The sequence below is a fragment of the Pleurodeles waltl genome, chromosome 9, assembly GCF_031143425.1.
Source record: "Pleurodeles waltl isolate 20211129_DDA chromosome 9, aPleWal1.hap1.20221129, whole genome shotgun sequence".
In the NCBI taxonomy this organism is placed as follows: Eukaryota; Metazoa; Chordata; class Amphibia; order Caudata; family Salamandridae; genus Pleurodeles; species Pleurodeles waltl.
In genome coordinates this window covers 432960273-432982272 of record NC_090448.1, presented here as the reverse complement: position 1 = coordinate 432982272, position 22000 = coordinate 432960273, and the positions used below count along the sequence as shown (strand labels likewise).

At 45.5% G+C, this 22000-nt stretch overlaps 1 protein-coding gene across 1 annotated transcript in view; it reads right to left on the bottom strand.

Moving 5' to 3' along the window:
- Positions 1-22000, bottom strand: part of LOC138259479 (cytochrome P450 2C5-like) — a 798218-nt gene that overhangs the window by 81235 nt on the left and 694983 nt on the right. Inside the window, exons 7-8 of the mRNA XM_069207249.1 lie at positions 6027-6214; positions 4237-4378 (exon numbers count right to left, since the gene is read on the bottom strand). Of these exons, the coding sequence (XP_069063350.1) occupies positions 4237-4378; positions 6027-6214 (330 nt within the window). The remainder of the gene's footprint in view (positions 1-4236; positions 4379-6026; positions 6215-22000) is intronic.

Here is a 22000-nt window from a genome sequence, read left to right as displayed (position 1 = left end):
GACCCACCACGGGCATGAACACAAACAACACCCACCTGCAGACACCCCAACACCTACTTCCTGCAAAGACTCCCCCACCACCCCCACCTTCACAGACACTACACCGGACACACCTGCTGACACCACACTGACCTTCACCGATACAGCCACAACTCCTGTCATACGCACAGTCAGCACAATAGCAGACTCGCAGACATCCACATCTGCAGAGACCACAACCACAGACACACCCACATGCAGCACATCCACCATACCTGCAGTCACCACCCCAGCAGACAGTCACCCATCCACCACGACATCTCTCAGCTTCTCCTTCCCCCTTCCTCCCAAAACACATAAAGGCCCACACTCACCCACACAACAGAAACACAGCACACACAAGCATTCCTCGCATGCACATGCACCCAAATTATCCACCAAGACACCTCCTACAACTACTCCCTCTACTCCCAAACCCTTCTGCAATGACCATCCCCGTGTATTGAAGAAGTTTCTCCTCTCAGAGTTGAACCTTTTCCCTACTCCTCTTGCACCCAGTGTGACCCCTAAAAGATCTGTGTGCCTCCCCAAGCCCAGCCCTACCACCTCCAAATCCTCCCCTGCCCCCCTGCTAGTACCCATGCCCCTCCCCGTCAAGAAGTTGACCCCTCCCAAGTTTTCCCAGCCCTCCCCTAGGCCTTACTCTAAGCCCCCACTCCCAAGCCCAAAGACCCCCATCCCAAACCAAAGTCCAAACCCCTCTCAGCCACCTAAGCCCTTAGGTGCCTGCCTGTCCCTTTGATGCCCCTACCTGTGGAGGTTATATAGCAGTCAAGAGTCATGTAGGGCCACTCAGATGTTACGTATGTGCATTGTGCACATTGTTGTTTGGACTGGCCTGGGGCTTTTTATTTTGTACTTAGTTCTGTATTTATACCTAATGCACATAAGAATATTTGTTTGGTGAACTGAAGTGCCTGTGACGCTATTGCAGCTATATGGAAATTAAGGGCTCCAGCTCAGGAAGTTATTTATATGGAACTGTGCATTATGGGAGTTGGAGTTTGGTTATTGAAGTCACATGACTGTGTATTTAAAAAGCACTGGCTCACTCACACCTGCTCTTACTTACCTGTGAACAAGGCATGCTGTTGCCGAAACGCATCAGGATTTTTTGTCTTGCTGCTCAGAAATGCTATTAAATGCTTGGATTTTAACATGGACTGGTGCCTGGGCTTTTCGTGTTTGGGGGATATTTTCTGTGGGATGCTTCACCCCAATAATCCAGGCTGCCGTGCAGGGTCTGTGGCCCCTTATGGAGCAGGAGGTGACAATGATATATATATATATATATATATATACATATATATATATATATATATATATATATATATATTTATTTGTTAGTATACATCTGGGCCAACTAGTTGTTGGTTCCAGGGTTACATATTTGTCCTGCCTTTCTTTCCTCATGGCTTTTATGGTCTTGCCTCCTTAAGTTTGTGTGTGAGTTAGTTTTATGTGTGTGGTGGTTGTGCTACCAGTTGTGCTGGGCAGCATGTGTTGGTGTGTGCTTTGCATTTGTCCTGCAGTGATAGCTGTGTATTGTGTGTTGGGCATGTAAGTGTTTAGGACATGCATTTATGTTGATATTGTGTGCATTGTTTGTGTTGAAATGTGATATTTGAGTGTTGGGTGCCCTTGTGTGGCTGTACTGTGTGCGCGTGTGTGTGTGTTGTGATTGGTATGTCAGAACAGTTGTGCAGTGTCTTTCCGTAGTATGACGTATGCCTCACATTGCTGTGTGATTCTGTGTAATGGTTCTCTGGTGTTGTTATGTAGTGTTGTATGTATGTTTTGTCACATGGTGGTGTGTATTGTGGATGCTTAACAGTGCTTTTGTGGTGTTGCGATTGTGGTGTAGTTGTGTAATTTGGGGGTGTTGTGTGTTATCGTGTTTGACTGTGCCGGTGCTGTGTGTGTGCGGGTTGGTGTGTGTTTTAGAAGTGTGTGTTGGCCATGGTGTGTGTACTAGGTCTGTGCGTGTGTGTATGTGGCTGTGTATGAATGTACGTGTCGGTGTGGGAGTACCTGTGTGTGTCACCATCGTCACCCGTTCAGGATGTGTATGTTGTGTGTGTGTTGATACCTTGGCATTATGCGACAGAGGCAGGTAAGTATGTGTGTACTCACAGTTGCTGTCATCGTCATCATCCCTGGTTCCGGAGTTGTTGTACGAGCAGAAGCAGCTGGAAGACATGTAGTTCAGGTTCCATAGCGGCTCCAGACAGGTATGTGTTCCTGAAGGTGAGTGCCTCCTTTTATAGAGTTGGTTTCCGCCACGGTTTCCGTGTATGGTGCGACCGCGGCGGAAACCTTGATGGCGTGCAGCCTCGTAATCTATCCAGTAGAAACATGGTCTCTGTCAGGTTGAAGGTGCCTACCGCCATCTGTGGCGGCCTGACTGCACTGGCGGTGCCAGCAGTTTTATCCACTGCCATGTTTGGTCAGACATCCAACATGGCGGTTATGAGACCACCAAACTGTCCCCAAGAGTCTCCTGTCAAGTTCGTCCCACTTACCCTTGATTATATTTCTTCAAGCTAACTTGATAAAAATGTCTAATTTGCCAAAATGTACTTTTCTTTTCAACTCTATCCCTTGTTTGTCAAGAAAGAATAGTTGGGAAAATTGCAGGATATTATAAATTCACTTATTTGGGCATTGAATGTGCCTCGTATTTCATAAAAGAAGCTTCTTAGAAGGCAGGAAAAGGGAGGAGTTGTGTTGCCAGATTTCCAGGTGTATGCTGGGCCTTTCTGTTGAAGTACTGTAGGTGTTTGCTTAGGGAAATTGTGCCATGGCGGTGCCCAGTCAAAGCCATGGTGAAAGATGTAAGAGGGGAAGAATCCCACTTCTTGTGCAAGTTTGGAGATGTTAAATTTTTTTTAAAAGTAAGGTTGAAGGTGTTGCAGGCTATGCCTTACCTTTGGGCACAGGTATGGAGGTTGACAAAGGTGTCATACTGTAGTAGATATGCCCCAGTTTGGAACTCTCCAGGTACGCCTGAATGTTTATAAAATAAACTGGCAATCCACCTTAGTGGGATTGTGCTGCCGTTTGGAGGGCAGTTGTTGCAGGATGGGGAGTTACTCCTGGTGGAAGAGCTACAAGAAGCATTTTGCAGTCTTCATGCTGGCTCAGTTAAAAAGCTGGGTCCGAGATCAGAAACCGAGGAGCAGTTAATGAAGATGAAAACAAGGAAGAGAGAGGTTTCATGCTGTTACTGGATAATTTTGGAGAGTATGGATGGGGGCTTATATCTCCCAGAGGTTCGTTGGAGAAGGAGCTTGCAGCAGTTACAGATCCATGACTTATGTCAAGTATCAATGTGCTTACTTTATACTACAGTAAAACCTGCATACCTGAGAACGAATCATCTTTTTCCCCCATAGAGCCTTCTGATCCTCGAAACTGGGGAGAAGGACCCCTACGTGTTACGTTAAATGTGGTCAGGAAATGGCTGATGATATTTATTTGTTCATGGAATGCCCTGAGCTACAGCAGTTATGGGATGTAAGCAGACATCAAATTGGTGTTTTATTTTATGCTGTTTGCAAAGAGGGAGAGCTGCAGGAAGAGGGTGTCAAAAGACCTCCTACGGTCACTGAATGGTTTAACTCGGTAGAGTATATTTAAAAAATGTGTTCCTCCTTCAGTCTCCAATGAAGATCGCATATTTAGGATCCATTGTTCATATGGCTGGCTGGGAATATGGCAGGAAGATAGTTGTACAGATCCAAGGAATACACCAGACCTTGAATTTAGAAAGCCAGATTGTCTGGTAAGTTTAAAGGAGGTTGACATTTCTTCCCAGTCGGACAGGAAAGCCAGTACGGTGGGGCAAAAGTCGGCAGCTAGAAGTGACAAGGTGAATGAGGACCAAAATTAAGTACTCCTGTTGTATCACTGGAAGCACTTTAGATCTTTAAGGGATCTTTAAATGTGTTGAGCAGATAACTGCAGGGCCAGCAGTGGATGGGCCTCTGCGACTCCAATAGTTTTGTGATCTGCCTACCACGGTGCTAACATTTTCTGCAGTAGTGTCCAGCAGTTCCGCCAGATTAACTCTAAATAAGAGACTTAGAGACTTTTTGCCTGGAATACTGACGTTTGGAATCAAGATTTCTTTTTCATTGAAGATATGCTCCTTAAAAGACCTTCAGTGTGTATGCTGTATAAGATAAAGCCACATACCTGTGGAAAATGGCATAAAGGCATCATTCCTCTTAAAGCTTCCATTACCATCCATGAAATGGTTGGGATCAAAACTTTCTGGGCATCCAAACATCTTTTCATCATATAGCACAGAGGAGAGTACTGGGATAACATCCATGCCCTATGTGAAGAGATGAGCAGAATAAAAGTGAGTAATTTCGTACATGAAAGTATTGATTGTGTGTGATGTCTGTTATGTCACTTGCTATACAATCACCACTAAACATTAAAATATTCCCTATTTGCAGTGTTTCACTGTATGAGCAAACACGTCTATGCATCGCTTAGCAAATTGTGTTTAAAGTATGAAATCATTTATTACAGACTGCTCTGGGGCTGATTAGGGGCTGATTTATATTATGGTGGATGACCTGTTGTTTTGCCAGAAGGGTGGAGTAAATTGTTCTGTCTACCTGGGAAGGGACCACCCACCAAATTAATAAATAACCGCTAAGCTGACAGTCACTTATATACCATTTGGAGGTCTGACATCAAGGCTGTTCTTGTAAATGCATATTGCTATTTGGTGCAGTGTTGTGTCAGCACAACACAACGCTGTACCAAATAGTGTTTTTTTTTTATTTTGAAAAAGAAAATCCCAAAATGGGAGTTATCTCCCATGGTGTGGGGGGGGGGGGGGAGGAGGGAGCATTATTTACATTTTACTTTCCCTCACCACTAGGGTTTGCCTGGCTGTGACAGACAGTAAAAAATGACTATCTACTGTCCAACTGAATTGGGTGGGCAGACATAGCCATTTCTTCTAGGGCCCTTACTCTCCCGAACTGTCCAAGAGGTTTGGCTATGGCAGTGATGGAGTAGTCACTGTCTTAGGCAAACCTATGGTCTGCCCACAATTAAATTGGGTGAGCGGGACATTATGCTGGCGGTGTGTACATTCCATCTACATTACAACATTGCTCTATAGGAAACACCAATAGCATTCACAAGGTGGAGGAATAACAGAAACCCACAACACCTCATATTGCAGTTTGCTACCTCTGAACAGCTTCCCCTCTGCCTTCCTAGTGATTGTATTGCTTTACATTTATCATGAATCACTTTTAAGAAGGCTTTTAAGATTTCCTGGTGATTGGACTTGAATGATGCTGTCTGACAGAACATACTAATGTGAGCCTGGATTGATATTTTTCAAACTTATTCCCTACTCATTAAATATAACAGCTGTACATTTTAAACCACAGCCTTGCTATGTGTGCTTTACTTGACTCACCTTTACTACATGTTATAAAATATGAGAAAATTCGGTGCTGTTTAGAAGGCAGGCATGTATATTTTAATATCAGCCTTTTGGCAAATATGTGGTAATATTTGGTGTACATGGAAGTCCCAGACAGAAGGGAGGCTGGTGGAAATCATGTCTGAAGAGCCATCCATAATTGGGTGGCTCCTCCAACGCCATCTTTGCTGGTGCTAGATCTGTCAAAAGGGTGTTCCCACACTCTAAGTGAGGATGGGGAAGAAAATAATGGGTAGCCAGGTGTATGGTATTTTCGTGGATTTCACTGTGCTAGCCAAATTAAAATTAAACATTTAGTCATTTTCTTTATTCATTTTCTGCAAAGTAGTGTCTATTATAGTAATGTTCAATGTAGTACACATCTGACCAATGAGATTACCAGTTCTATAATTAAGATCACCAGGAGGCAGAAAATAATCACTGCTTTCATCACATTCTCTAACTTGCCAAAAGGCCAGTTTTCAGCCCACAATCATGCTGCTTGCTCCATGTGCCTTCTACTGTTTACCTTTGGGATGGTGTAGCCCCTAAACGTTGTGTCCCGTGTCACAGAGTGTAGAACATTCAATGGGATGATATCACTAAACCGCTGGATCTCATGGATTACTGCTTCGGTGTAAGGCATCTTGCTGCGGTCATCCATACATGGCTGGCGACTTTTTCCGATCACCCGATCAATCTCCTGGTGAGTTCTTTCTGTTTTGGAAGCATATCAAACTGTTAATGACAAAGCTTGAGTGTGTCTCAAAATTTCTTACTCTGGAGATGTATACAAATAGCAAGCTGGTCAGAGTACCTCAGACTCTTTTATTTTCATTTTTTCCAGCTTGGGCTATTTCCCAAAATATGCATTTTTCCTGAGGGATAAAACAATAAATCCCTCTTGAAAACGTTGAAAGAAATGGGCCACATGCACTAAATATTAATATGAATGTCTATTTCATGCATTATTCCTGTAATGTTAGTGTTGCCTTGACCCTTCTCAAAATATGGTCCTGATGGGTGTGAGAAATCGGATTGTTTTTTAAGGGGGTAAAACTCTACTCAAGCAATAGCCACAATCCTTGTCAGGGTGAACAAAAAAAGTAATTAAATTAACCTGTGCTTAACTCTCTGGTAGCTTTGCACAAAAGTAGTCAGGGCTAACTTAGAGGCAATGTGTAAAGTATTTATGCAGCACTCAAACAGCAATAAAGTGTAAACAAATCACAAGAAAAATCCCACATCAATTCAGAAAATTAGAGTGAAGTATGATAAATTATTTGACAACAACATGATAAAATCTAATCAGTAGAATGGGAGATATGCATTTGCAAATTTATGAGGTAAGTGTATCCCCTAAAAGCACAAAGAGCCAACTGTGGTTTTCTGGTCGCACTGGACCAGGAAAACGTCACATGTTGAGGCCAATCCTGATGGTTACCAGGACGAATACAAGACAAGGTTAGTCCTACTGAGAGTTGTACCTTATTTCCTTCATGTTGAGCATTGCCTCGGGTTGCATCAGTTTGGATGGGGATCTGTGAGAGTTGAGCTGCGAGGTCCTGCATCAAGTAGGTATTTACTTCAGGCCCAATGAGTCCCCCTGTTTGTGTCCTAACTTAGAAAACCCAAAGCAGCAGAGTTGGAAATGGGGTGCCCTGGTCAACCAAGCATCAGAACCTCCTCTCTTTTTCTCTGAAGGTGTATGATCTTCCTTTCCCCCCACCTTACTCTAGACCTGTCTGTGTCTCCCTGGAACCCTGCCTCACTCTGCTGGGGAGAAGTTGAACCACCCTTCTTGAGTCACTCCTAGGTACCTTCTTTTGGACCCTAGTGCTGAGCCAGTGGTCCATCTTCTTAGCAGGCTTACTAGGGCTAGTGAGTTTCCTGGCAATCAGTCAGGTGTTGGTATAACTCTGGAAAGCAATAATTGAGCATGTGTTCTCTGGAAAACAGATTGTACAGCTGCTTATGCATGTTTGCTTCACTACCCTTCATCCAACCAACCAATGCCCTGCTGAAATACTCCCCTGAATCTGTGGGGCAGTTTCTGGTTGTCTCTCAAGATCAGCCTACACTTTTCAGGGGTGGGTCCATAGTTTTGGATAGGGGTGGCCTTCATGAGGGTCTTTTATCCTATCACCCTTCCCTGGGGTGAGCAAATAATCCATCTCTTCTGTAGGTATATACCCCCACACACCTACTCCCCAGTCGCCCTTAGGGACCACGTGCATTTCTAAGGCTACTTTGCAGGCCTCAAACCACTTATCAATGCTGTTCCTCACTATAAAGCTAGGTCCCAGGTTTTTAGTACATGGACTCTTCTTTCCTCATGAGACACTGCGGGTTCGCTGTCACCCTTGTTGATGGCCCATATGCTTTGTTTGGCCTTCACGTCTGGCTCTCCAAGACTCACTTCATAAGCCAACAAAATATTTTTTATTTCCAAGGTTCTCTCAGTCTTCTTTTCCTTTGCCAGCTTCTCCTCCAGGGCCCACTTACTTTCCTCAAGGGCCCTTGTGGCAGCAGCCTTCTCCTTGGCTGCCTACAATTCTAGTTCAGTCAGCTGAAGCTTGAGCTCCCTTTCAACCCTTCTGTCCTCCAGCTCCTCTTGGGATCAACTGCTGAAACACACAATGGTCCCTGCCATGAGAGGGGGGCCATTATCCAAATGCAAGTCTTTGGCCTCTTCAGGGTGCTGTACTCCAGGACCTGTGGCCAGGTCCTCTTCTTGCTCTTCCATAGCCTCCTGGTCCTCTGTTGTGGCTCGCAACTGGTGGCCCTGCTCCCAGGGGCCCTCTGGGGCTCTTCTTTCTTGTAGTTCCTTTTTGCTGGAATCCCTGTCTCTTTTCTGAATCCTCTGCACTCAGCTGCAGTGTATCTCTCCAGGTTGCTTAAGTCAAACTCCATACTAGCAGGTAGAATCTCAGGCACAGATAGTCAGGTTTGATTGGCGTGAACATGGAAAAAGCAAAAAATGGCCATGCAAGGATAATTTAAAAATAATCAAATTGATATTGAATTATTTATAGTGCAATTCTATTTTTACACTAATCCCTGTATGGTACTGAATAAACACAAGCACTGGATCCCACCGCTGCCAAAGGATGTGAGAATTTGGGTTGTTGGTTAAGGGGAATGAAATCCTACTCAAGCAGCAGCCACAATCCTTGTCAGGGTGAACCATGAAAAGTCAATAAATTAACAAGTGCTTAACTCATTGGTAGCTTGACACAACACAAAAGCAGCCAGGCTTAATGTTTAAAGAAATAGAGTGAAATGTAATACATTATTTGCCACCAAAATGACAAAAATCAAATCAGTAGAACCACCAGAGATATGCAATTACAAAGTTTTAAAGTAAGCATAGCTCCTAAAAAAACAAAGTGCCAACTGTGATTATCTGGACTGGGACAAACTCACCAGTTCAGGCTGACTGCAATGGACTGCGCTTTGGATACAGGTACCAGATTAGTCCCACGGAGAATTGTATGTTATGTCCTTGATGCGGAGCCTAAAGGCTGTCTCTGGCTCAGCTTGAGGTCCTGGTGGAACCTCAAGTCAATAAAGAGCCAAGCTTTCATGTGGCTTCTGCCTGCCACCCTCTCCCATCATGCAAAAAGTAAAAACAATGTATTAATCTTTGAGGTAAAAAGGAGAGCCAAAACCTTTTCTTCACTATGGCATATGAAAGTGCCAAGTGCCTTTGAATATATGAGTTCAAAATACCAACTCTACAAACACCCGTTATGTGTAATTTTATAGACTACAATGTTGCTCTGAATATAAGAATTTGGGCCACATACAGGGTTCATGTGACTATAGTCTTGCCCTGTAGTTAACTAATAGCAGTGTTATAAGGAAGGGGTAAGAGGCAGAATGGTTCTATGTTTAAAAATTTTAATTATCACTTTCGATAAGTACTTCTCAGTGCAGTGCAATTTTGTTACATAATAATGTCAACACTTCCATATGTCAAAGAAATACACTTTTTTGAATTTTGAAGAGACTTCATCATATTTTATGTGCTGTTTGTTGCATGATTTACATGGCAAAAATGTTCAGGGCTCAGCTTGTGCACGGGCTCTACGAACTAAGTCAGATCCTTGCTTCAACTCGACTCTGGGTCGGCTCACCCTGTTGATTTGCTGGCTTGTCCGCCTCTACTTAGCATTCTGAAATTTTCATAAGGAAGTTACGCATCATAAATACCAAAGTAATACAGAAATTAACTAAATGTCTTGGATGTACAAGTTGATAATGATGCATCATTTTTGTTTTTAACACTGCTAAGGCATTTGGGGGCCTATTTACAAGGAAATGGCTCAGCACGGTGCCTCAAAAAATGTTGCTGCGCCGAGGTGCGTCGTTGTCAAAATGCAGGGATGCGCTGTATTTACTAGAATACGGCACACCCCTGTGTTTCCCCTAGCACTGGCGCTAAATCAGCTGGCTAGAGCCAATGCAGGCAACCTTGCACCATAGTGCAAGAGTGCCTGTGTTGCAGGGAATTATTATTTATGTGCAGGAAGGAGTCCCTTCTTGCAGGTAAACAATCAATAATGGCATTATATGTGTGCTGCAGAAAAAGCAAAAGAGGAGAAATAAAAGTATTTTTCCTCGTTGCGCTGTGCTAATGCCACCTCTGGGGTGGCGTTAGTTTTTGGCACTGCGTCAGATTTACATTTCCTTGTAAATTTGGGGCAGTGTCAAAAAGCAATGGGTGTTGCGCCAGTACTGCGTCGGGGGCATATTTACAAAGCAGCATTAAGCCACGAAAAGTGGTTTAACGTCACCTTGAAATTATGGAAAAGGGCACAGCACCACAGGAGTTCCAGTGGTGCTAGGGGCTTGTGAAAATGCCCCTTGGTTTTTAGAGAATGGGTTCACTCAGTACTGTACCAGGAAAGTTTGATACTGACCACACAATGCAAGGGGTCAGATGTAATAGGCATGTTTTACAGATGAAAACGCTCCAATTCTACTTTTTCAGATGTTCTAATCCCATTTTTTGTGCCTCCTAAAATGAGACTGGAAATGGATACTGATTCAGTGTGTGGAATGGATGGGTTGTAGGCATCTCTTCCAAATACTGAAACACTATGAGCCTGATTACGAGTCTGGCAGTCACTTGACTGCCAGACTCGCAGTGGTAGGCAGGGCCGCCGCTGCTGTGGTGGTCCGATCGTCACACTATGACCCCGTGAATCCAACAGGTTGACGGAAGGTGCAGGTCACACCAGCCAGGGTGGCCCTGTAGGAAAGTTCCATCTTTCTGGCATGTTAACACCAATTTCTGCCTGATGTCAGTGTGTTTGACTGTGCCACTGGGATCCTGCTAATCAGGACCTCAGTGCTTATGCTCTCTATCCTCTTAAATTTGTCACTGCATACTAGTAACCCATTATTTCATCCCAAATTGGCATACTAGTCACCCCTTATAAGTCCCTATTATATGGTACTTAGGTACCGAGGGCATTGGTTTTGCCATCTTGGATTCCAAGGTGGTGGGGCACTCTGGAAGCATCTGAGTGGCCAGTGCCAGCAGGTGACGCCAGAGCCCCGCCCTGATAGCTGCTTACCTGTGTAGCTGACCAATCCCCCTTTCATGGTTATTTAGGGTCTCTCCTCCGGGTGTTTCTTCAGATTCAGATTGCAAGACTCCAGCAGAAATCCTCTGCATCCTTTACTTCACCTTCTACAAACGAAACTGCATCTGAACCCTCCAGGAACTCTACAAACTGCAACAAAGAAGCAAAGACGACTTCTGCAACATTGTATCTTCAGATCCTGCCAGCAACTACAACTGTTTCCAGGTCGTGCATCCTCTGAAGACTGCCTGTCTTCAGCCTACACCAGAAGAATGGAGGAATCTCCCTTGAAGTGAAGGAGTCACTTCCCTGCTTCAGCAGGCACCACTATGCAGAGACGACTGGTGTCGTGGGTCACCTCTCCTCATGACGAGCGTGGATCCAGCAACACAGGTGGTGGACTGAAATGACCCTGACTGTCCAAAGGTCCAGCTGTCCAACTTTGGTGGAGCTAAGAGCTTGCCTCCCCAAGCAAGACAGTACCCTATGTGTACCATGTGATTTGCAGTTGCCAAGGCTTGTATGCAACCTTCCACAAAGTTCTTCGTGCACAGCACAGCTCGGGCCCCCAGCACTTCTTCCTTTGATGCACAGCTTCCTGAGTGGTGCTCCAGTGGCGTGGGATCCCTTTGTGGTATGCTACGTGGGCCTCCATTTGAACCTTCTGTGTCCCCAGGCTGTGGCACTCCTGTGCATGATGCCTGGTCTTCTGAGGGCTCTCTGAGTTGCTGAGAGCCCCCTCTGTCGACCCCTCCTGGGTAGAGGCCACCAGAATCCTCCTGGGGCCGGACAGCGACATTTTCTGCCAACCACAAGCTTTGCATGTGCCAAGACTTGTTGATGGAATCCAGTGACACAAACCAGACTGCAATCATCCATCTGGCATGGGACATCATCTACACCAACCAGGAACCCGCATCCATCTTCTTGGGTGCAGTACTGACTGTTGTTCTTCACTGTTGGTTCTTCTTTTGCACCTTCACCTGGGTTAGCAGGGGCTCCTGTTCTCCCTGGTCTCTTCAGTGCTTCTTGGATTCGGTCCACTTCTTCCACAGGTCTTCAGGCCCAGGAATCCATCATTGGTGACTTGCAGTCTCTTCAGGTTCTTGCATTATCTTCTATCACAACTTCTTGTGTGTGCTAGGAAAGTTCCTGTGATTTACTCCTAATTTCCTAGGCTGTGGGGTGGGTTCAATTACCTACGTTTGGTGTTTTCTAATACTCCCAGCACCTCTCTACACACTACACTTGCCTAGGGGGGAAATAGACTTTCTCATTCCACTATTATAGTATACATAATTTGTGTTCCTGCTAAGCCTCTTTCTAACAATTTTGATTTTCACTATTTGCACTGCTTTCTAACTGTTTACTTACCAGTTTTTTTATAGTAGTGTGTATATTGTGTATATTGTGTACCTCCTAAGGGAGTATAGTCTCTACGGTATATTTGGCAAGTGTGACACCAAAATAAAGTACCTTTATTTTTGTACCACTGAGTATTTTCTTTCACAGGCGTAAGTAAGGTATGACTGTAGTGATATTGCATGAGCTTTGCATGTCTCCTAGTTCGGCCTTAGCTGCTCATCCACACTACCACTAGAGAGCCTGACTTCTAGACACTGTTTTCATACACTAATAAGGGATAACTGGACCGGGTGTAAGGTGTAAGTACCTGTGGTACTCACTACAAACCAGACCAGCCTCCTACAGGCGCTCCATGCAGCGCCGCCATGCTTAGTACGACCAAGTTCTCCGCCAGCCTTTTCATGGCAGTTTTGCCGCTATGAAAAGGCTGGTGGAAAACAGGTGCAGGAGGCCACAGGGGGCCCCCTGCACTGCCCATGCACTTGGCATGGGCAGTACAAGGGTCCTACTGCCTAGCACCCTCGCAATGCTCACTGTCTGCTGTGCAGATAGTGAGAATTACGAGGGTGGTGGTGGTCACTGTGGGTAACACCATTGCCGCCGCTTGATTATGAGCTGGCAACAGTGCTGTTGCCACTTTCCTGCTGGGCTGACGGACGGAAGGTCAAAAAAGGTCTAGCAGGGATTTCGCCTCTACAGTGGCAGCCACCCTGTCAGGAGCTTGGCAGACGGTTGTTCCCGTCTGCCAAACTCATAATAAGGCTCTCTGTATCTATGTTTTGAGAGAGAAATGCAGTTTAAATAATTAAAAGATACTGAACACCTCAAAGAGGTTGTAACCCATTGGCAAAGGAGAAGTGTGCCACTTTAGTCCCCTTCATTATTTGAGAGCAAAAAAAAAAGTTTTGGGGTTAATGGACAGTGGTCCATGGGACAACTGCCAGATCTCAAACAAGAAAAAAAAGTGTTCCTTTTAAATGCTGTCCTGTCCTGGGAAAATGGGTTCAATTAAAAAAAAAAGTTTTTTTTAAACAAGGTGGTCTGCTGTTCCTCTCAGGCCACCATCCCTGTGATTGCCTCTAATCAGAACGAGTCTCACTTTATGACCTACCTGTAGGAGGCTGGCCTGGTTTGTAGTGGGTTCCTTGGGTACTTACACCTTATACCAGGTCCAGTTATCCCTTATTGGTGAAATGTAGTAGTGTTCTAGCAGCTTAGGCTGATAGAGGTAGCTATAGCAGAGCAGCTTAGGCTGAACTCGGAGACATGCAAAGCTCATGCAATATCAATTATAGTTACACAGTACTTATACACAAGTAAAGACAATACTCAGTGTTACCAAAATAAAGATATTTATTTGGGTGACACAGTACCAAAAATATCTTAGAGACAATACTCCTTCTGGAGGTAAGTATTATATACAATGTATACACTCGACACCAAAAGTAGACAAGTAAATAGTCATAGAACAATGCAAGCAATAGGAAATGCTATAGATTGCAATGGGAGAAAATAGGTCTAGGAGCAACACAAACCATATACTAAGAAAGTGGAATGCGAATCACAAATTCCTCCCTAGACAAGTGTAGTGTGTGCAGAATCACTGGGAGAGTAAGAATACAGTAAAGGTAAGTAAATTACCCCACACCAGAGCCCAGAAAAGCAGGACAAAGTACTACAAGTTTCCTTATGACACCCTACACCTCGTGATTGGGATTTTGCAGCAGCCAACCAAGTCTGCAAAGAACTACTGCTGGATTCCTGGACCTGAAGCCCTGCAAAGGAAGGGGACCAAGTCTAGAAGTCGAAAAAAGTTCCAGGAAGGACAGGACCCCCCCGCCAACCCAGAAGAGGGTGCAAAAGAAGAGTCCCCAGTTAGTCGAAGAGTGCAGAAATTAACCATAGGAAGACGCCAGCTGGTTTCTGCACAATGCAAAAGATGTCCCACAGAGTGAAGATCGTTGCAGTTGAGATTTCATGTTGGAAGTCGCCAACAAGCCTTGGTTACGACAAAAGTGCATTTTGCATCAAAATGACACTGGATGGACCCAGGAGGGACCTGGGGGCCTCAACTCTGTGGGAGGAGGAAGAGGAGGCTCTCATCACTTTAGAGAGAGCTCAGGATGCCAGCCAGCACCCCCCAGGAGTCGCAGGATCTGGGGACAAAGTAGGTGCAAAATGCGGTTGATGCAGCACAACAAAAGAAGATCCCACACCGCCGGAGAACAACTCAGTGAGTTGAGCATCACAGGATGGAGTGCTGGGGACCTGGGCCAGGCTGTGAACAAAGAAATTTTGCAAAGAGTGCACAGAGGCCACAGGAGGTAAAGAAGACGCAGTACACAGGGGTACTGTTGCTCTCGGAGAAGGCAAGGCCTTACCTCCTCCAAATTGCGTCAGCAGGACCTCAGGACAGTCTATGGCATTGAAGTCCACCCTCTGTGTCTTTAGGAGCACGCTCGTCTCTGGGAGAGGAGTCCAAGGGTACTGGCCGTCGTCTTAGAAGGTGCCTGCTTGGAGCAGGAGAGTGACTCCGTCAATCCACGGGAGATTTCTTTGGTCCTTCTGGTGCTGGATGAAGAGAGGGAGTCCTCAGAGCATGCACACCATGGAAACTGTTGCAGTTGCTGACTTGGAGTTGAGGTTTCTGAAGGAAAATATCTCAGATGGATACTTTGTTGCAGTTACAGTGTTTCTTGGAGCAGGCTACGGTTGATCTGAGGTCAAAGGAAGCTGAAGTTGTTGCAGAGGATTCCTGAAGGAAACCTGCAAGCAGAATCTGAAGAGAACCCACAGGAGAGACCCTAAATAGCCCTAAGAGGGGGATTGGCTACCTTATCAGGTATGGACCTATCTGGAGGGGTCTCTGAAGTCACCTGATGGCACTGGTCACTTAGAGGCCTCCAGAGTGCCCCCATACCTTGCAAAGCAAGATGGCTGAAGGCTGGGACACACTGGAGGAGCTCTGGGCACCACCCCAAGGGTGGTGATGGACAGGGGAGTGGTCACTCATCTGTCCTTTGTCCAGTTTCTTTCCAGAGCAGGGGAGAAGGGGTCCCCGAACTGGCTTATGTGAGGAGGGCACCATCTGTGCCCTTCAAAGCATTTCCAGAGGCTGGGGGAGGCTACCCTTCCCCAGCCTGTAACTCCTATTTCCAAAGGGAGAGGGTGTAACACCCTACTCTCAGAGGAAATGCTTTGTTCTGCCTTCCTGGGACTGGGCTGCCCAGACCCCAGGGGGGCAGAACCCTGTCTGTGAGGTGGCAGCAGCTGTAGCTGCAGTGCAAGCCTCAGAGAGCTGGTTTGGCAGTACTGGGGTCCATGGTGGAGCCCCCAGGATGCATGGAATTGGCTGGCCAATACCACATTTGGAATGGGGGGACAATTCTCTGATCAGAGACATGTTTCATGGCCATATTCAGAGTTACCATTGTGAAGCTACAATAGGTATTCGTCTATATGTAATGCACACGTGTAATGGTGTGCCTGCACTCACAAAGTCCCGGAAAATAGCCCTGAACTATGGGGGGGGGCACCTTTGCTAGTTCAAGGGTGCCCTCACACTTAATAACTTTGCACCTAACCTTCAACAAGTGAAGTTTAGACATATAGGTGACTTATAAGTTACTCAAGTGCTGTGAAAATCACTGTGAAATAACATGTGCGTTATTTCACGCAGGCTGCAATGGCAGGGCTCTGCAAAGTTTTGTCTGAGCTCCCTATGGGTGGCAAAAGAAATGCTACAGCCCATATGGATCTTCTGGAGCCCCAATTCCCTGGGTACCTAGATACCATATACTAGGGACTTATAAAGGGGGAGGCCAGTGTGCCAATTGAAATTGGTAAATGAAGTCCCTAACCTACAGTGACAAATTTAAAAGCAGAGACAGCATAAGCACTGAGGTTCTGATTAGCAGAGCCTCAGTGACACAGTTACGCACTACATAGTCATATACGTTAGACAATAAACTATGAGCAGTGGGGTGCTGACCAGTAGGATCCCAGTGAGACAGGCAAAAACATACTGACATACAGGTAAAAATGGGGGTAACATGCCAAGGAGATGGTACTTTCCTACACTACACCCCCCCAAACGAGGGAGAATAAGGCTAACTTTGTCCAGATGAGTCTTCATTGTCTTAGTTGAAATATCTGGAGAGTCCATCTGCATTGGAGTGGGTACTCGCAGGTCTATGTTCCACTGTATAATCCATCCCCTGTACGGAAATGGACCACCTCAACAATTTAGGGTTTTCATCTTTCATTTGTTCAAGCTATAATAGAGGTTTGTGGTCTGTCTGAACAATGAAGTGAGTCCCAAACAAGTAGGATCTCAGCTTCTTCAGTGCCCAGACCACAGCAAAGGCCTTCTCTCTATGGCTGACCAACGCTTTTCTCTAGGGGTCAACCTCCTGCTAATGAAAGAAACAGGTTGATCCTGGCCCTCTGAGTTTAGTTGTGATAGTGCAGCCCCTACCCCTAATTCCGAAGCATCTGTTTGAACAATGACTTTTTTGGAGTAGTTTTGGCTCTTTAAGACAGGTGCAGAGCAAATTGCCTGCTTAAGCTCCTCAAAAGCTTTCTGACAGCTAGCTGTCCACAATACCTTTTTAGGCATTTTCTTACTGGTAAGGTCATTAAGAGTTGCTGCAATGGAACCATAGTTCTTAATGAACCTTCTGTAATACCCAGTGAGACCTAAGAAGGCTCTGACGTGGGTCTGAGTTGTAGGTGGAGACCAGTCCATAACGGTCTGAATCTTCCCCCTGAAGTGGTGCAATCTGTTCCCCGGATAAACCACCTAGCACTTTGAAGCCCTACTAGTTAGGCCTGCCTTTTGCAGGGTCTCTAAAACTTTCCAGAGGTGGACTAGGTGATCATCCCAGGTGGAACTAAAGACAGCAATATCATCCAAATATGCTGCACTAAAAGCTTCCAAACCTTGAAGGACTGTCTCCACTAGCCTCTGAAAAGTGGCAAGTGCATTCTTCAACCCAAAGGGCATCACTGTGGAGTGGTAATACCCTCCTATGGTACAAAATGTAGTCTTTGCTTTAGCATCATCTGACATGTTGATCTGCCAATACCCTGCAGTCAAGTCCAAGTACTTAGATACTTGTCAGATGCCAGTGTATCTATTAGCTCTTCTGCCCTGGGCACAAGGTGAGCATCTGTTTTGGTTATCATATTGAGACCCCTACACAAAACCACATTTCTCTCTTTCCTTCTTTGTTATGAGATTTGGGGACAAGCACCACTGGGCTAGCTCAGGGGCTATCAGAAGGCTCAATAACTACAAGGTCAAACTTTTTTTGAACTTCAGCTTTTATGCAATATCAGACATGGTCAGGTTGCCTGTAAATTTTAGTTTTGACAGGTAAACTGTCACCAGTGTCAATTGTATGTTCACACCAAGTAATTGTACCAGGTGTGAGTGAGAAGAGTTCAGAAATCTAATCAAGGAGATTTTACCGTCTTCCTTCTGCTCAGCAGTAAGGCAGTCCGCCAGAACCACTCCCTCCACTAAACCATCAGTTTCAGTGGTGGAGAAGAGATCAGGGAGAGGGTCACTCTATTTTTCCTGTCCCTCATCTGTAGCCATGAGCAGGGTTAATTCAGCCCTGTCATAGTAAGGCTTTAGGCAACTGACATGAAGTACCCTAAGGGGGGTTCTGGCAGTGCAGTAGTCTACCAAGTAGGTGATCTCACCTTTTTTCTCTACAATTAGATGGGGTCCACTCCATTTGTCCTGGAGTGCTCTTTGGGCCACAGGCTCCAATACCCACACCTTCTGTCATGGGTGGCACTCTGTCAGGACAGCCTTCTGTTCAAACCATTGCTTTTGGAGCTCTTGGCTGGCCTGAAGGTTTTTGCTGGCTGTTTTCATGTACTCAGCCATTCTACTTCTCAGGCCAAGTACCTAGTCCACTATGTCCTGTTTTGGAGCTTTTAAAGGTTGTTCCCAAACCTCCTTAATAAGAGCAAGGGGACCCCTACCAGGGTGACCAAAAAGGAGTTCAAATGAGCTGTAGACCACTCCTTTTTGGGGTACCTCCCCGTAGGCGAAAAAGAGGCATGGTAATAGGACATCCCATCTCCTTCTGAGTTTTTCACAGAGTCCCATAATCATACCTTTGAGTGTTTTATTAAACCTCTCAACCAGTCCATTAGTCTGTGGATGAAAGGGGGTGGTGAACTTGTAGGTAACAGCACACTCCTTCCACATTGCTTTTAGGTATGCAGACATGAAGTTGCTACCTCTGTCTGACACCACTTCCTTAAGGAAGCCCACTCTGGAAAAGATTCCCAGGAGGGCCTTTGCCACTGCAGGGGTTGTAGTGGTCCTTAAGGGGATAGCTTCTGGGTACCTTGAGGCATGGACCACCACCACAAAGATAAACCTATTGCCAGAAGCTGTTTGAGGGTCAAGGGGGCCAACAATATCAACCCCTATCCTTTTAAAGGTCACCCCAACCACTGGTAGTGGCATTAAGGGGGCCTTTGGGGTGCCACCAGTCTTGACACTAGCTTGGCAGGTGACATAGGAACGACAAAACTCCTTTGAGTCTTCTGACATATAGGGCCAGTGAAAATGTGAAACAAGTCTGTCCCATGTTTTGCTCTGGCCTAAATGCCCAAAAAAGAGCTGTCATGAGCCAGAGTTAGGAGGAATTCCCTGTATGGAAGAGGGATGACCAGTCTCTTGGTGGCACCAGGGTTAAGGTCCCTTGCTTGCTTCAGTTTAAAAGAGATTATTCTCCCAGTAAATCTCTGTATGTCTGTGACATCACCATTTTGCTGCTTGACAGCTTGCTGTCTGAGGCCCTCCAATGTGGGACAGGTTTGCTGTGCCACACTCAGCTCTCCCCTGGCAGGCTCCCCTGCACCCAACAGCTCAGTTGTGTCAGCTTCCAGCTCCTCTGGTGTAGGTTCTGCACAGGGAGAGAATTCCTCTTCCTCAAAAGGGGAATCATCTGTGGAAGGAGGGATAGTGGACAAGGGTTTGCCCTTCCTACCCCTAGTTTTTGGGAGCACTTGGCCCATTGTTCCAGGATCCAAGTTTACCTGTCCTCTTTGCTTTGGGGCCTGAGCCCTGGTAAGAGCAAAGATGTGCCCTGGAAGGCCCAGCATTGCTGCATGGGCCTCCAACTAGACCTCAGCCCAAGCTGAAAACTCTAAATCAGTGCCTAGAAGACATTCTACAGGTAAACCAATGGCCACCACAACTTTCTTTCGACCAGTAAACCCCCCCAGTTGAGATTCACAACAGCCATGGGGTGGCTTACAGTGTTGCTATGGGCATCTGTCACTTGGTACTGGTTACCAAGTAGGTGTTGCTCAGGGGCAACTAGTTTGTCCATCACCATGGTGACACTGACACCTGTGTCCCTGTAGGCCTCAACCTGAACACTATTAATCAGGGGTAGCTGCTTGTACTTATCCAGATTAAGGGGACTAGCAACTAAAGTGGCTAGGTCAATGCCACCATCAGAGACTACAAAAGCCTCAGTGATCTCCCTATGTAGACCAACCCCAACTACATTACCAATGGTGAGCCCAGCTACACCCTTTGACTGGCTATTAGTAGTGTTTTTCCCACCACCACTGCTATTACTAGAGGCACTAGAGGATGCAGTTGGGGTTGTAGTGGTGGGAGGTTTGGTATTTCTTATTGGACAATGAGGATCAGTTGCCCAATGGCCTTTGGCTTTACATATATAACACCAAGGTTTCTTATCTTATTGAGAAGAGGATTTGGACCCACTACCCCTAGAGGAATTTTGTGGGCCTGATGAAGACTCTGATGATTTTTTTTATCTTTGTCCCCACCCTTGTCATGTGCCTTACCATCCTTCTTCTTGCCATCCTTGTCACTCCCTGTATGCACTTTTCTGCTCACCCTTGTTCTGACCCATTTGTCTGCCTTCTTTCCCAATTCTTGGGGAGAGGTCAGATCTGAGTCCACAAGATACTGATGCAACAAATCAGACACACAATTATTCAAGATATGCTCTCTCAGAATCAAGTTATATAGGCTTTCATAATCAGTCAACTTACTGCCATGTAACCAGCCTTCTAGGGCCTTCACAGAACAGCCTACAAAACCTTTCCAGTCCTGTGATAGCTCCTTTCTGGTTCTCTAGACTTAAGTCTGTACTGTTCAGTGGTAAAACCCAGACCATCCAAGAGTGCATTTTTAATAATTTGGTAATTATCTGCATCATCCTCTCTGACAATAATAAGTCTGTCTCTCCTCTTTCCAGAGAAGCATAACCAAAGGAAAGCAGACCACTGTACATGAGGGACCCTCGGAACTTTAAAGGCCCTCTCACATGCAGCTAACGACTTGTTAATGTCATCACCATCCTTGTAATGAGGGACAACGTTGTGCAGATTTCTAGAATCAAATAAAGGTTCCCTAACATTTGTATTTCTAAAACTGCTGCTGTCACCATGGGGAACTAACCCCCAAACCCTGCCTCTCTTTATCCACAGCCAGGGGTTCCTCTCTAAGGCCAACTGTTGCTGCATTAGCCTCAGTCTGGCCTCCTCTAACCTCACCTTTTTGTGTTCCCCATCTAGGGACTGATAATCAGGGTTAGAATTATGTGAAGCCTCTGAAACAGAGGTAACATGGGAGTGTGCAGAGGCAGACCTATCTATAACAGGGGCCACTCTAGTGACGTGGCCTCTAGGGGTGAAAGGAGCCCTACTTGTGTGTGAACCATTCCCAATACCAGTTATACTAGGGGCTTTTTCACAGATAGGCCTGTGGAAGGACTCTCCCCAGGATTGTCATCTTGCTCCTCTGAGCCTTCCTGGTTGGAGTCATCCTCTAACTCTTTCCCTGTCTGATCTGGAACATTGCTGAGTCCCTGGTCATCTTGGAGGAGAAGATTTAAGGGGAACTCCTTATTGGGGTTCCTCCCAATCCCTAAACTTCTTTCAATACCGAGACCCCTCAAACTTTTAAAGTTTAGATTCTCATAGGTACTCTTGACAACTCTAGGGGTAGCTTCTACAGAAGACATATTGAAAGAAAAAAGTTTAGGAAAGTGAGTAAAAAACTAGTAGAATAACAGAGCTAACTTTTTAGAGAAAAGAAGAAAACTTTTCAAGACTTTGTAAAAACTTTTGCAAAGTTTAAAGAACTTTTAAGAAAGTTAGAAAATTGTTTCTAGGTATATAATATATATGCACTAAGTATAGGAGCAAGCGTTTCTTGTGAAAAGCACAGGTAACTGTAGGAAAGTACCATCTTGCCTGGCATGTTACCCCCATTTTTACTTGCGTGTATAGTTGTTTTTGCCTGTGTCACTGGGATCCTGCTAGCCAGGATGCCAGTGCTCATTAAGTATGCCCTGTATGTGGTCCCTGTGATGTGCCAAACTGTATCACTGAGGCTCTGCTAACCAGAACCTCAGTGTTTATGCTCTGTCTGCTTTTAAGATTGTCACTGCACGCTAGTGACTAATTTTACCAATTATCATTGGCACACTGAAACACCCTTTTAATTCCCTTGAATATGGTACCTAGGTACCCA